Source organism: Protobothrops mucrosquamatus, unplaced genomic scaffold, assembly GCF_001527695.2.
Source record: "Protobothrops mucrosquamatus isolate PMUCROS unplaced genomic scaffold, P.Mucros_1.0 scaffold1677, whole genome shotgun sequence".
In the NCBI taxonomy this organism is placed as follows: Eukaryota; Metazoa; Chordata; class Lepidosauria; order Squamata; family Viperidae; genus Protobothrops; species Protobothrops mucrosquamatus.
Genome location: NW_015387833.1, coordinates 176,133 through 193,210, shown reverse-complemented (window position 1 = coordinate 193,210; position 17,078 = coordinate 176,133). Strand labels below are relative to the sequence as shown.

The 17,078-nt window shown below is 41.7% G+C and overlaps 1 protein-coding gene across 1 annotated transcript in view; it reads right to left on the bottom strand.

The window, feature by feature from the left end:
- Window positions 1–13,527: 13,527 nt before the first annotated feature.
- C1QL4 (complement C1q like 4) overlaps window positions 13,528–17,078 on the bottom strand; it is a 33,472-nt gene continuing 29,921 nt past the window's right edge. Inside the window, exon 2 of the mRNA XM_015822794.1 lies at window positions 13,528–13,707. Within this exon, the coding sequence (XP_015678280.1) occupies window positions 13,528–13,707 (180 nt within the window). The remainder of the gene's footprint in view (window positions 13,708–17,078) is intronic.

Here is a 17,078-nt window from a genome sequence, read left to right as displayed (position 1 = left end):
GTTTGTAAGTCAAGGATTACCTGTTTTCTGCTGCCGTTGTTGCCATTCTCTTCTCATTCTGGCTTTTGGAAAAATGAGTCTCGAAGATGAAGTAGCATTGCGAACGGAGGATCACATTCTTGTGAAAATAGCAACCATCCTAGAATTATCCACCAGGATAATTCTGCTTCTGTATCTTGTCATGAAAATCTGAGGGATAGTCATAACAAAACAAAATGTGATACAGTGCTGGAAGAAGGCCCTCGAAAAGTCACTGGAAAGCAGCAAAGGTTACTCATCAGAATCAACCTGGCATTTAGGATGCGATTGGAGCTATCTCCTCTCTGGCTGCCCAACTGCTGCTGTAGCTGCGCATGAAATAAGGGTCAGAAACCAGCGGTGGGATCAGCCGGTTCGCACCAGTTCGGCAGAACCGGTAGCTAATTTTTTGTTGCCCAGGCCCAGAATGGACTTCCGGAAGTGGCATCCACACAGAGAATCGGTTGTTCACATATTTGAATCCCACCACTGTCAGAAACTGTTAGGTTAGAATGCCCTACATGTATCCAAGGCAAAGCTTCTCAGCGGTGACATCAATAATTTAATCCCTGCCAGCGAAGAAATAAAAATAGTTGACAATTTCAATTTGTTTGGATCAATAATCCGAAACTGCAAGCAGCCCAGAAATCAAAATACTAACCGCCCGTATAAAAACAGCTACGTGGGACCAAGATAAAATCAGAGTGGAAAGATGTTTCTCTGGGTATAAAGATCCAAGTTATTGAGCTGTGATATTTTCAGAAAGTTGGACAACGAAGAAACAAGGTTCGTGCGAGAAAGTAGGTGCTTTTGAATAATGGCCTCTGGCAAAGGATACTCCAGATACCGTGGACTGTCCAATGAATAAATCAATCTATAGTGGAAGAATGAAGTCTGAGTATTTCTTAGAAGCTCAGGTGACAAGACTAGGCCTTTCATATTTTGTCACACCATGAAGAGAAAGATTTTTGAAGATCATACAGCCGACCACAGGGTTGACATTAATTGATGTAGACTGGGCAGCAATCAACCACAACCACTAGATTTCTGGCTGGTCACTAGATGGCAGCTCATGGTTAATACTTTCTGTATCTTGGGGATATCTAGAGGTTCTCTCCCAAGTTTGTAGCTCAAAGCTGGTAGCCCTACTGGATGTTTTCAGGGCATTCTGCCGGTGTATCTGGTATGGGGGAAGAATGCAGGTAGTCCTCGACTTACGACTACAATTGAGCCCAGAATTTATGTTGCTGGAAAATAGGGGTGGGGGAAATCACAAAATACGATCAACTGGTGCAGGATGCTGCAACCAATTCTAAATGCAAACCAGTTGTCAAGTGCCCAAAATGTAATCACATGACCATGGGAATAGTGCAGTAGGTATAACTTTGAGGATGGATCATAAATAACTTTTTTTTTGAGTCTGCTGTAACTTTGAACAGTTGTTGAGCGACGAGTTTGAAGCTGAGGACTGTCTATACGTCTTTGCTGCTGCTAGCCTTTTTTTGTGTAAATATAGTTTATTTCAAACTTTTTGTAAAGAAAAAGTTTCTGCTACTTTTTGACATTCCTATGGTGTTTCTAAATTGCAAAGACCCAGGGAAAAGACACTTTTCTCACTTAATTAGGGGCAATTCTTGTTACATGTTCCAGCCTTGAATTTGAGATAGGTATTAAAAACATCTAATTCTGAATCTTGGCTGAAATTAAGCTCCATGTGTGGTTCATTGCACCATAACTTTTAACCCTTGCAGGGCTCCCTGGCCAAGATCCTTGCTTCAGCTGCAAGGTAACAAATCCCAAGTGAGCTTATGTCAAATTCAATGATTGTAACTAAGATCTGGCATTATTCTTTAGCTCTTTCACTAAATCTATTTGAGGGCATTGAATTTTCTTCTTTAGGCCTTCCCAAACGCCAAGAATGAATGAGCAATTAAATATATAATATTTATGCTGATTCCTCCAAATATATAAAATTGAATAAACACTCTATCTCAATTGGATGCCCCTGGATTTATAACAACAACAACAGTAATAATAATAGTAATAAGTGCCTTAGGTGCAATCCCAAAACAACTGAAGGGACCTTGGAGGTCATCTAGTCCAACCCCCTGCTCAGGCAGGAAACCCTATACCAGTGATGGCGAACCTTTTAGAGACCGAGTGCCCAAATTGCAAGCCAAAATCCACTTTTATCGCCAGGTGCCAGGTGGGCATGGCCCACTGGGTGGGCGTGGTTGTGGTGGTCATGGCAGATTGGGTAGGTGTGGCCAAGGTGGGTGTGATCACCTCGATGTTGCTCGTGGAGAGGGACGCCTGTGGGGGCCGGGCAGGGTTGGGGGAGATCCAGGGGGTCTCTGGCAGGTGGGGCGGTGGGCAAGAGGCTCGTCCTGCGGGGTGAGGCAAGGCAGGGCAGGGGTGCCATTGTCACAGGACAAGGTGAGGCAGGGGCGGGGGCGGCTGCTGCCTGACACCATTGGCCCCCACACACAGAGGCCAGTGAGTGCATGGGTGCTGGGATGCAGGTGGCTGGTTGAAGAGGGACGGTTGCCATCTCCGGGGCATGGCGCACGTGCTCACAGAGAGGGCTCTGAGTGCCACCCCTGGCACATGTGCCATAGGTTCGCCACCACTGGCCTATACCATTTCAGACAAATGGCTGTCCAGTCTCTTCTTAAAAACTTCCAGTGTTGGAGCATTCACAGCTTCTGGAGGCAAGTTGTTCCACTGGTTAATTGTTTAACTGTTTCTTTTTACTTCTAGGTTGCTTCTCTCTGGTTAGTTTCCATCCGTTGCTTCTTGTCCTGCCTTCAGGTGCTTTGGAGAATAGCTTGACTCCCTCTTCTTTCTGGCAATCCCTGAGATAGTGGAACACTGCTATCATGTCACCCCTCCTCCTTCTCTTCATTAAACTAGATATACCCAATTCCAGCAACCAGTTCCTGATTTTAATTACGATGCCTAACAATCATTCTCATTGGCTGTTCTGGGAGTTGAACTATAATCCCAACAGAGGTGGAGTTGGGAAAAGTAGAAAAGGGAGATTAAGAGTATATCAAGGCAAACTTTTTGTAGACCATTCCCATAACGAGCCATAATTTCCTGCACAATTGCATAATAAATTTACCTGCATGGCCAGTGTAGTGAGGTATTATAATTAAAATAATGCTAAAACCTTGGTAAAGGTTCATTCCAGTCTTCAATTAAAATTAATGTTAATGTAAGTAATTACATCAAAGAATTAGCAGTTGGTTGTGAGAGATCCTTGACTGAAACAATCTCTCTGGAGAATTACTCAGACAGTAATCCCTAACTCTGTTTACTTAGAAGTAAGAACTTTTTACTTCAATGGGACTTATTCATATGTAAAAATTAATCGGATTGCAGCTGTAGATATAATTCACCATTGCCCAACCTGTTGCTCTTCAGATAAGTTGAATTTCAAGTTTTCTGTTTGCTTTTAAGTAGTCTGATGAGGAAGGAATTGGCTGCAAGCAGGGTTTTAAACCTGAGAATTAATTTAAGTAACACAGATTATTTTATTTGATCAATTTATTAATATATTTTTAAGAATAGAATTGCCACCTTAACCAGAAGTGATACACTTAAATGAGCTTATTTATCAGCCTCTGGAACTATTCCAACTTTAAAAGTTTGTTTTAATTAATAGAATGTAAATTAGACCCTGAAAATTTGGCAAGAAGGCAAGGGTTGGGTGTACAGTGACAAAGGAAATGTAGTATTTGGCGATAATAATTTGTGTTGAATGGAGAAATAATTCGCAGACATACTCTAGACTCCTTTATATTCTGATAAGAGACCAACTTGTGTGAAACAAGTGTTGAATATAGATTGGGAATTTGGTAATACAATTACTTTAACTTTCACAGAACAAGCAGTATCAGTGTTAATTAATGTAATTAATGCTATCCTACAACTGAGTTGCATTTATTTCAATTCTTTTTCTCAGAGTGTTTTCTCACTCTGCATGTAAACATACATGCCTCAAAACTGCTTTACTTGCTCTCTTGTAGCCTTGATCCAGTATAGCTGAATTAAATTAAATTTGATTGTGCAATTGTTCTTTATAGACCCTCATGCCTCAATCCAAGGAAAGAAAACCATCTAGATAGTGTAGCTCCCAATGGGCAAAAGTTATTAAATATATTATATACCTTAAATGGGGGTCTCTCCCTCTCTGTTGTGTGCTTAACAAAGAGGAGTTTCAAAAATAGTGTGTCGCAGAAGACTCCTGTTTATCTCAAGACATTCTAAGACTATTCACTCTTAAATAAAAGAAAAAAGAATACATTTAACATGACATCTTATCTTTTGGTCTGCGAGATGGGACCTAAATTGCTTAGTGGAGGAAGCAGCTTTAACCAGATGTACTGTAATGGAGCTTTCTTAGTTAAATCCAATTGTCCCATACACTGAATAGGATCTTATTGGTTCATCATAGAGTATGTGACCTCAAACCATGCTTCTTGTTTAAAGTTACTATTTACAAGACATACTTACCTGTCTAATAAAGAATTTGTGATGGTTCTTCATTGTTGAGCCTGAAGTGTTAATAGTTTGCTTTAAATCTCTCTGGCATCAGTCGCTTTCTCCTTCCTAGTGATGGGATTTAGGTAGACTTTCAGGTGAACTTTTAATCCTAAATGATATAACCAAGATCATTGGCTGGTTTTTTTTTTAGAAAATTCGTTCTCACCGAAACCCATTTAATATGGTAGTGTCTTTTCTGCCAGCCCAAGAAGACGGATCTGAGAAAGTGTGACAGAAAACATAGTATTTTATCTGTTAAGTAGCTATGTTTTTTACAAGTGAGTAGCAAACCTACACTGAGATAACACACCTTATACGATTTAAAAACTAAGGCTGCATACTCCTTGATCTTATTTTATTAGCTCGGCATAAACTGTTGTACGCATATAGGCTATAGCAAAGTTAATGTTCTGGAAAGCCTTTTCAGCTTTATAATTGGGTCAGCCAACCCAACCTGGTGCTCTCCAGCTGTGTGAGCTATATGGTAGTTATCTTTATTCTTCATAGCATGAGAATTGTGAATGTAGTAGTTCAAAATATTGTAAGGGCAGCTGGTTAGGCAAGGCAAGCGATTGACAGCAGTCATGAATTACAGGCGGTAAAGTTGCAATTTTTTATGCAAAGGGTTGGGGTTTAACCCCAGAGTTCAGTTTGCGGGGAGGGGATAGCATTTGCCAAGTTGGTTTTGTGTGTGTAAAAAAAATAAGAAAAGAGCCCAACCTTGCAGTGGAATCCCCACCTCTCTAAATGTGAGTTGCATACACAACACATAAAAAAGTAGGACAATGTACAGTTGCAGCCACCATCTTGACTTTTTTTTGACTCTGTGGCAGAGGTCTCATCAGCTCTGAAGCAGATAAAGATGGGCTAAAGAGCCCAAAGCCAAGTCCTCTGATAGCATCTTTTCTTCTGCTGAAGGTAGAAAAAATTAGGGATAGTTGACCACATGGCTATACTCATTTGGCTTTCAGTGTTTGTAAATAAGTTTTTGCAAACTAGGAATACGATATTTTATGACATTTTCTGATATTCCCAAATAGCGGCATTTACATTATGAAGGTTGCCTGTTCACAAGCACACTGTGCAGCAGTCTTCTGTATTGGGATGGGCAACAACTTGGGGTCTTGAGGGCCACAGTTTGTATCAGTGTAAGCTTTGGGGGCTAGGAATAGATTTTGATCACATGATCATGGGGATGCTGCAACAGTTTAAGTGTGAAAAATGCCCATAAGTCACTATTTTCAGTGCTGTTGTAACTTTGAATGGTCACTAAATGAATGATTGTAAGTCAAGAACTTCCTGTAGTTTAATGTACAGTAGCTCTCAATTGGAATAGTTATTGCAAAAGTTACACATATTGATTTCATCTGTAAGGCTACTTCTTGAAAATAAATCTTCCTGATGGAGGCTTCCATGTCAGGAATAGGACAAGGATTCAAACAGGTCTGAGAACTGAAGACCTTTCTCTCCAGCCACCCTTGGATACTGATGGAAAGTCAGACAACATGCCTACGGATGACATTTCCCCAAGAGCGACTTTTTCAATGGAATGTCTGAGGGAACAAAACAGAGTTGATGTTTTTGTTTTGGGCAATGGGCTCAACAAAGAGACAAGGATTTGCCAAGCATCCTTTCGCCTTTCCTAATTTGGCAATTCTAAACAGGTGCAAACAATTATGCATTTGCAGAAGTGATCAGTAATCCACAAATCTTCTGCTATGCTATTCCAGGTTTTTTCCTCTTTCCTACAGTGTCACACTTGTTTCGCCTGCAGGAGATGAACAGAGCCCCTTCTGGAAACCTTCATGGCCAAAAGCTGACCGTGACAGGGAACCCACCGGCCCCAGCAAAAGACCTCTCAACCTATACTGTATATAGCTGCATCTATGTACTTATTTGCACCGCAACACCTGGTACACACCGTAGCACTTTGCCTAGAGAAGAATCTGTTTTGGTATTTGCTCACCCGGCCTCTATTGCACTCATGCGTGGCTGCCTCAGATGTGTGCACCCTTTTGCTTTTTCAGCCCCCTATAACTTGTCCTATTTGCACTTCCAAGATTAGCTCCAGCAGGCACAACTGTTCTTTAAAGCCTCGCTCTCACCTCTGTGCACTCTCCCTTTACAAGCTGTCATCAGAGTAGTGAACTCGCACGCTTACATTTGACTTAATGAAGATTCTCGCCATGCCATGGGAATGGGGGTAGAGGAGGGACGGGAGGGGAGGGGTGGGTGGGTGGATCAGATCTGGAGAGAGCTCTTGACCCATTTCCTCCCAAGCGGTGATTTAATCATCTCAACAGGCCGCTCACAGTCCTCGGCCCCTCGGCTCCTTCTCAGAGCTGCTTTCCCAGCCTGAGAAGTCAAGAAGTTTAAATCCCTGGTTTCCCACCTCAGCCAGGCTGGAGAGCTCATTAATTGCGGCAAAAGTATCTCTCATCCCAGCTTGGTACCATGACAGGGGCAGGGCACAGCGCCAAAATTTATTGTGGTTGCCTCAGACATGAAGTATAGCTGGCCAGCCCCTCTCTCTCTGCCCAGCTCACCTCACAGGGTTGTTGTGGTGAGTAAAAGGAGGAGGAGGAAGGAGTATTAGATACGTTCACCAACTTGAGTTGTTCATAAAAATAATAAAGGCTGGATATAAATAAATGAAAAATGGGAGGGGGCCTCAGCATCTATGAAGGGGGTATATTTTCTTCCACATGCAGCAGTTCTTCAGCAAACATCTCCCGCACTCTTAACATGTTGTCAGTGTGAGCTTATGCACAAGGGTTAATATTTCTACAAGTGTACGCAAAGCTCCGGCACCACTGCACCCTCCCGAGGCTGCCCGTGGGAATCGGTGTGCATTAGAGCAGAGGCTTGTTGGACAAGGTGCACGTTGGGAAACGTGGTGTCTGAGATGATGAAGCTCTCGTGATGAATTCGGGCTGACGTGTTTCCATTCTTGTGACTTTCTAGTCTGAGGAAGCTGGATGGGGAGGCGTGACCGCCATCCCACAAAGCCCGTGCTGTGAAGCCCTTTTACCAACACTGACAGCTTCTGAGCTGAAGAGAGGAGAATAACTGTGAGTGGCAGGGAAATGAAGAAAATGCCCAGAGAAGACGCTGCCCTGTAGAGGCATTTTCAGTATGGGATCCTACCTGTGTCAGTTAAAAGGAGGCTGGGTGAAGGGCTACTATGAGCCAAAACAAAATTCAGATATGCTCTGCCTACAACCTATGCACACCATAGCCCCGTTCTATGCAGGTGGTCCTCATTTAGCAAGTGCCTTGAATAGTGACCATTGATGAAAAATATTTTTACGAAGATCCTTGCATTTACAGCCTTTGCAGGTCTGCAAAGCAAAGGAAAGCTGAATTAAGATTGTAAACACAGTTGCGGTTTCATTTAGCAACCACTTCGCTTAACAACCACTTTGCCAGTCCCAATTGTGGTTGCTAAATGTGGTTACTGAAAACCACTCAGAATCATTAGTTGAGATGGGTGGGATAGATAGATAGATAGATAGATAGATAGATAGATAGATAGATAGATAGATAGATAGATAGATAGATAGATAGATAGATACATAGATAGATAGATAGATAGATAGATAGATAGATAGATACATAGATAGATAGATAGATAGATAGATGATAGCAGAGATAGATAGATAGATAGATAGATAGATAGATAGATAGATAGATAGATAGATAGATAGATAGATAGATAGATAGATAGATAGATAGATAGTAGATGGATGGATGGATGGATGGATGGATGGATGGATGGATGGATGGACAGATGATAGCAGAGATAGATAGATAGATAGATAGATAGATAGATAGATAGATAGATAGATAGATAGATAGATAGATAGATGATAGATAGATAGATAGATAGATAGATAGATAGATAGATAGATAGATAGATAGATAGGGAAGTTCAGCCAGTTTCTCCCATGATGAATGTTGTCTTTGTACAGTCAATGCTGAGATCTGGTTGATTATAGCAACCCCCTAACACAGAGGCCCCCAACCTTTTGGGCACCAGGGACCGGTTGCGTGGAGAGAGGTTTTTCCGTGGACCGGAGGGGGCGTGGTTTTGTGTGCTGCCTGCATCCCATGGATGGGGCTTTCCTTGTTTGTGCGTCCTGGTTGCTGGCATGCTGTGGCCTGGTACTGATCCACAGACCGAGGATTGGGGACCTCTGCCCTAACAGATCCTATCAATCCTGAGTTCCATTTTTCCTTCCTTCTTGTTACCCAAAACTATTCAACCAGGGTCTGCTTCTGCCATCACTGGAGGTTGGAGGTAGGATGGAATCATGCACAGCAGCTAGATTATAGCTTCCTGTGGGCTTGTACTCACCATTTAAAGACCTGCCTGTTTGGATATGTTTAGTGCTATTGTAGCTTCTTTTTTCTTTAAAAATAGTATCCTCATTACAGCATTAATTGTTATCATCCTGCCATCTTGTTTCCTGGGGGTATATTTGTGTATGTATTAAATATGTATTGCATTGAGGAAAAGAAAAGGAAGTATAGGAACACACACACACACACACTTATATATAAATAAATAATTCTCTCTCTCTCCCTGTATATATATATGTGTGTGTGTGTTTGTTGATATGGCTTTCTTAAAAAGAAAATGCCAAACTTTTCAAAAAGAGACAGCTGAGATTATCAAGAAGTGAAATTCTTTCCTGAGCTTAATTTTCAAGAGCGAGAAGGTGTTCTGATGCTGCTGAAAAGTGGTTTGTAGATGTTTCTTTAAAAGAGTTATCAGGTGTGGCATGGGAAAACAAATGTGTGTGTTTCAAACATGTGTGTCTTCTACACAGGGCTTAGCTTGTGTGGGTGCGACCCTATAAACCATGTAGATGCTTCTGGGATCACCCATCCCCATGCAAATGAAGGTGCTAAAGACAAGGCATGAGTCAAAAACAAAATATCTTTATTAACTGATAAAACACAGATTCTGATAATTCAATGACATAGAGCTGATTGGGCCCAATGGATTTACAGTATATTCTTGGCTGCAAAGCTGGGCTGATACTGAGGTTATACTATGCCCTGGAGACCTTCTGTCAGGTTTCTTCTACCCAGGCAGTGTTTCTCAACCTTGGTCCCTAAAAGATGTGTGGACATCAATTCCCAGAATTCTCCAACCAGCATGTGTGGTTGAGAAACACTATCCTAGAGCACATACTGAGTACCCTCCGAATTCTCCCTAGGTCTGGAAATGAAAGAGCAGACATGCAGGGCAGGTCTGGCCCAATAACAGGGCTGCACTGAAAACTGCAGCCCTTGGGGGGGCAGATAGCTCTTTCTCGGTCCCCCAAAAGATGAGGAACGAGAAGGCTCAGAGGCGAAAGCAGAAAGGGCCTTGATAGCTGAGAGGAAACTGAAATGGTGATCCTTAATCTGCAAGACATGCCTATGGCTGAATAATAATAGATGCACTCACAGGTGTGTACTAGAATAAGTGTGGGTGGATGTGCATTCTTTAAGCAACCGTGACGTGGCTGTGCCTCTCACAATTGTAGACCGTTTGCCACCTACAACTTTGGATGTGCAGTTGGTGTGTGCATATGCATGAATTCCCTTTCGTAGCTTTCTTTCTAGTCTTCCAACCTAGGCCACCACGTTCATCCTCAAATAATCATCCATAAATGCATGAAAGCGACGGATGTCCTGTAGATACAGTGGAAAGATGCCTGCATTTCTGTGCACTACCACAAGTAGGCACAAGGACATATATTCACTGGGCTCTATATATCTCAAAGCAGCCTGAGAACTCTCAAGATCGTTTTCACTTTTGGTACTTGAAAATGTAACAGTGCTTCAGCAGTCAGTCCGGCTAATTCTGATTTTTATTTTTTGGCTCTGAGGCTATTGAATTTCTCTTCCCCCTCCCTTCAAATTTTGCATAAATAGCCCCGTACATAAACATAAATATACAGTATATTTACAATTTCCATTTATAATTTGGCACATGCATGAGCAGCTATGCTATTTATGGGGTCATCTGAACAACTTTTGGACAACATGTGAGAGCTACAAAGATGTCAAAATATACAAGTGCAAGTGCACACATTTCATATTTCAGTGCAGATATCACACCTAGAAAGAGTTGTCGGCCTTGCTGTCTGCCATGTAGAGGCGTGTGGAATGAAGAACATGTTTGTTGTGAGAAGAAGAGGAGGAGGAGCCCAGGGTGAAGCCAACTTAGAGCATTGACTATCTTGTCTCCTTGCCTTGATCGAAGTTCTAGATGCCAAAGCAATGTAAAGGCGGCATGCATGTGGATATAGAAGCTCAGGAATTATTATAGGCATGCCAGTGGACTGGGGGGGAAATAGTCTGGAATGATGGCATGGTTTTGGCTTGATGGGAATGCAGTTTTAATTGATAAGGCCCTGTTGGACTTAGGTCAGAATTGCAATGTCAAGCTAAGAGATGTTCTGTCTGAAGAACAGCCAATAAGATGTGTCCTCCACCAGTTTGTCACTTCATTAAGGTACCAGTTCTCTTGCTTTCTTCCATCTCATCCCCCCCCCCCGCTGTGCTACTTGAAGCCAGTTGCTTCGTTGCTTCAATCTGTTCTATCCTTATTAAAGTCTATGGATGTAGCATGACTTTGTTTGCATCTAGAAGTTGTTCTGGTACGTACTGACCTGTGTTGGGGATGTAGTTGGAATAGGATTCCATAGATCTGCAAATGAAGGAGTCAAATGCTAGAACGAATGTGCAGATGTTGCTATGGATGTCTTACTGGCAAGTGTACATACCCGAAGTAAGGTAAGAGCGATGTAGTCTTTGGCGGATAGGTCAAGGAGAAAGTGAGGTCAGAATGAGACATCTGGAGCTTCTATTGATGCCTGTTGGGCTGGCTGTGCTGTTTCTGAAGAACATGACAAAAACCATCCATCAGCCCTTTGGCTGATTCCAGGAGGGCAGCCAAAGAGATCATTTGCTGCTCTTGTTCTGTAGTAGAGTCATCATTTGATGTGAAGATCTGTGATTCAGGATAGTATAAGTTTCATTTCTGAGTTCAAAAGGACTATGGGGAAAGTGGAACAGACTCCAACTTTTTGACGTCTAAAGTCTATTTTCAAATTATTTATATATCTTCATGCAAAGATTGTCCCCTGGAGCAGCTGCCTCCACAATCCGTGAATAAGTGTACAAAGCTAGATAGGAATTGAGGTTGAACTGTCTAATGTCTGTTGAAAAGCAAGGTAGGAGGCAGGGTTGATGAATGGAAAAGGATTTTTTCCCATTGCTTTCAACAGAACAATCTCCTTTTGGAAAATGTCGGCCTCATATGCATAGTTTTATCTGAATGTTTTCTCATGCAGATATATTTCAGATTCTATGGAGGCCAACACACATTTCTGTGGACAATAGGACTGCAGAAACTAAAACTTGCTTGAAGTGCTCCATCCCGCAAATAACTTCACATTGGCTATTCTACCTGGAAAATCATGGTCTATTTTTGCTAGTCATCAGCTGAGATCCTTAATGAGGATTATGCGTCTCTTCACCAGCACTTGAACATGTAGGTGGGATGGGTGAGGAGGACAGTACGTATGTGTGAGACAGAAAGGGGAAGGGTCAGACAAAAAATATTATTGGGGTGTTGGATAAAGAGAGGTGGATGGTCCCATACATTTTTAGCTTTGGCCCTGCCCGTCATTTCTTCAGCCCTGCCCACCATTGGCTTTCAATGCAACTCTGCAACAGATTATTCTTGTAGAAATGTAACCCCTTCACACACAAAAAAAGCAGCTCACTCTAATCAATATAATTTTAAAGAAGGCAGGATTGAAGATTGAAAATATCTGTAGCATCTAGAGCCAGCGTAGCTCCATGAAATGATACTGCTCTCAGTTAAGACACCCAAATTAAATTCCCATTTAGCCACAACGCTGGCTGGGTGATCTTAAACCGGCCACTCTGAAACTGAAATCTCTCATAGGATACTTGTAAGGTTATAAGTTATCCTGAGCTTCTTGGAGGAAAGAAAGGGCATCAATGCAATAACTTCTATTTGGGGAAAGATGAAACAGAGTGCTGATAAAACTCCCCCTTCTTTTATTTCGGGAAGGAGTACTGTATATATGCAGAGAGAATCAATTTTGTAGAATTTGCCAGGGGTTTGGTTCCATCCTTATTTAATTAGGTGTTTTTCACCCCAAAGTACCCAAGTTCCAAAATTAAAAGTTAACTCTCTTAGGGACACTCCTTTTATTGACCAAGGTCTAATGATGATGATGATGATGATAATAATAATAATTATAGGTGCCTTAGGTGCAATCCCAAAACAACTTGAGCACCCCTTGAACACCATTGGCATTGACAAATTCGCCATTAGTCAATTGCAAAAGGTGGCCTTACTAGGAACTGCTTCCATCCTGGGACGATATCTGTAATACCATCGATTCAAACATCCACATCTGCTTATCCCAGGTCCTTGGTAAGGACTTGATAGGTAGACAAAAATGTCAGGTCCAGTCTGAACATCTGGCTGACTGTGCGAATAATAATAATAATAATAATAATAATAATAATAATAATAATAATAATAATAATAATAATAATAATAATAAATAATAATAATAATATAAAAATAAAAATAAAAATGACAAATCCAATCTAAACCTCTGGTTGATTGGGCCACCAACCATAATATAATAATAGTTTACCCTGTTTCCACCCCCTCCCTGATTTTCCCCATGCAGAGAAAGTCCCTTATCACCCACCCTCCTTCCATGGGAGGGACCGGATGGGGAGGGTAGAATCACCGTGTCTCCAAGTTTTTCTGATTCATCCTCGATTGACCAGAGCTTACAGAAGGAGCCTCTGGGAATCCACAGAGATGGTAAAGGCAAGAAGAATAAAAGCTGACTCACAGGGAAAGGATTTGGGGAGGGAAAACAGGGAGGGAAAAACTGGAGCAAGGAAAGCTCAGTCTGGGTAGATGATGAATCCGGAGAATGTGCTGTACTTGTTGGTGTTTCCACCATGAACCTTCCCGCCGTCGAGCTTGATGAAGACTTCATCGCCTACATCCAGGTGCAGGATCACACTGTTGCTGGCGTAGTCATAGTTCTGGTCAGCATCTTGCGCAATCGCGCTGGCACGGACCTAGTTAAAGAAACAACAACAGAGGTTCTGCCTCTTCTGCTTTCACAAACAAACAGAATCCAACAAGTAGATAGAATCTCCAGTCTTACCTCCCCAGGTGAGGTGGGATGAATGACAAAAGGCAAGTGACAAAATGTGTACAGGGAGTCAGTCCTCTATTCAGGACCACAATTGAGTTTTTCAAAATTTCGGTTGCTAAACAAGACAGCTGTTAAGTGAGTTTTGCTCCATTTTACAACCTTTCTTGCCACAGTTGTTAAGTGAATCACTGCAACTTTTAAGTTAGTAACACAGATGTTAAGGGAATCTGGCTTCCCCATTGACTTTGCCTGTCAGACGGTCACAAAAGGTGATCACATGACACTGCAACTATCTTAAATGCATGCCCAAATTTTGATCACATGACCATGGCAATGCTGCACAGGTCCTTAATTATGAAAAATGGTCATAAGTCACTTTTTTTCCGTGCCTTTGTAACTTTGAACAATCACTAAATGAGCGGTTATAAGTCAAGGACTACTTGTATGTGGTCTTATGATGCAAGCTCTGTTGTGTGAAAGGGTAGAGTTTGCACTGTGACTCACAACATATGGGTTTTTTTTCCATGTTGGTATCATTGTGCTCAGATATGAATGCATATATCAATACGTTTTGAAGTGGATATGAAAACCTGTAAGGCTGTTCATCAAAAGAAGATGTACAGGGTAAATTTATTTAATATAAGTAGTCCTTCACTTGCATTTAGTTTGATCCCCAATTTTCTTTTGTTTTATACACACACACACACATACACATACACATACACATACACATACACATACACATACACATACATATATATCTTATCTGTTGGGTGAGGCACCTGGTCAACCAAATATAAATCAGTCTGTTCTGATTATATATATATATATATATATATATATATATATATATATATATATATATATATATATATATATATATATATATATATATATATATATATATAAAATATTATACTAGTCTCCCATTAACTCTTTGCCAGCCACAAATTTTGAACATATACATATACATATACATACACACACACGTATATATACATTTATGCTTATACACACGTATACATATACATACATATACATACACATACACATACATATACATATATATTCATCTTGAATGGTGAAAATATATACATCAGGCACCTACTCTTTGAGAATGATCGGCACCCTTATCCTGAAGCCAACGTAATATAATTTTTATCAGGAGTGTCTCCAAGACCATAGGTGGCTGCCCCCGCAAAAAAAAAAAACCCTTCAGTATAGCAAATCCTGCCCTATGTTGCCACCAAACTAATTTTTAAACTGTGAAGAAATTTCATTCTGTTCTTTTTAAATTGAATCAAATGCCTGGCCTTGCTGTCAGCCCAAGTAGGTAAACCAGATTAGGAAACCAACTACATAGAAAAACTAGAATTGCTTTTAATTGGCTACAATGACAGAATTGTCTGATTGTGCTGTACCTCTTCCCCCTTCTTATATATACTCAGTGAAGTAGGGAGGTCTTTTCCTAAGCTGCTTCTAAATGTTATCTAGTTTCTCAGGTTTTAAGTTTTTGTTTCAACATGGTTGCCTAGTTAAGTGTTACCAATACTGCATATTTTCATCAAGGTCATTTTCCTTATTCTTGCATCTGCTCAGACAACTTCTGCCCTTCCTGCTTTTTTTGCTGCAGCTTTGCTTGAGGGCTAAAAAAAAAAAAAAAAAAAAAGGATGGCTCTGAGCCCCAAACAAGTAGTCTACAGTATCCCACATGGAGACCCTCCAAACAGGTTGGAGTTAGAATTCCCAGATTTCCCTAGCAGCACAGCCAATGCTTTTGACACTTCTGGCAGCTGAAACTCCCATCCCCATCTGGAGAAGACTGCTCTAAAGAAAGAGGGTTACCTATACAAGACACGTTATTCTGTTCTGTATAGGAGCTGTAAACTCAGGAAGCTGTAAACCCAAGGACTACTTGGGCACAGCTACAACTTACAACCGCTCATTTAGTGACCATTCAAAGTTACAACAGCACTGGAAAAAAGTGACTTATGACCTGTTTCCACACTTACAACTACTGCAGCATCCTATGGTCACATGATGAAAATTCGGGCGCTTGGCAACTGGCATGTATTTATGACCGTTGCACTGTTCTGGGTTCATGTGATCACCGTATATGACCTTTACAGCCAGCTTCTGACAAGCCAAGTCAATGAGGGAATCCACATTCCCTTAGCCATGTGATTCACTTAACAACTGCAGTGATTCACTTAGCAACTGTGGCAAAAAAAGTGGCACAATTCAGTTAAACAACTACCTCGCTTAACAATGGAAAATTTGGGCTCAACTGTGCTTGTAAGTCAAGGACTACCTGTACTCTGGATCCTGAAAACTGAATTAATGCTCAGGAAGATGTCAAATTCTGCACATGCGCAATGTGATCATAGAGCAGTGGTTCTCAACCTGTGGGTCGGGACCCCATTTGGGGTCGATCGACCATTTCACGGGGGTCGCCAAGCAAGGCTGTCCGCCATTTTTTTTGTCTGTCATTTTTTTTGTCTGCCATTTTTTTTGTCCGCCATTTTTTTCCCCTTTTCCGGCGGGTGCCTTACCTCCCTTGGGCTGGGCCAGCTGGTGGTCAGCCTGCTCCGTCTCTGCCGCTTGCCAGCTATGCCTTTGCCGGCGCAGGGGGCGGAACCACGCATGCGCGGTGCTCCCGGGCAGGGAAAGTCCCCGACTTACGACCGGTTGGGTAGTCCTCGACTTACAACCGGTTTAGTCCTCGACTTACGACCGGTTTAGTCCTCGACTTACGACCGGTTTAGTCCTCGACTTACGACCGGTTGGGGTCGCGGCATTAAAAAGGTTGAGAACCACTGTCATAGAGCCAGGTGACAAATGTGGCTCAGAGCATACCAAACAGTGATTAATCTTTGAGGAGCACTCAATAAGTGTAGCTTGACAATGGATGGCAGCTGCAGCTCACAGAGGACAACTGGGGCCAGAGTTGCTCTTATACATCCTAACTAGGCATGAAGGCACTGTTTCTAAGAGGTATAATTTCTGCAGTTTCCTTTGTGTGCTAAGGGACATTTTTTTAATTTTTTTATTTATATTCCACTTTTATCATTTTCATAAACAACTCAAGACAGTGAACATATCTAATGGTCCTTCTTTCTCCTATTTTCCCCACAATAACAACCCTGTGAGGCGAGTTGAGCTGAGAGAGAAGGACTGGCCCAAGATTACCCAGCTGGCTTTCATAGCTAAGGTGGGAAAAACTCAGTCGTTCCTAATTTTTAGCCTGGTACTTTAACCACTACATCAGGGGTAGGCAACCTTGGCTCTTTT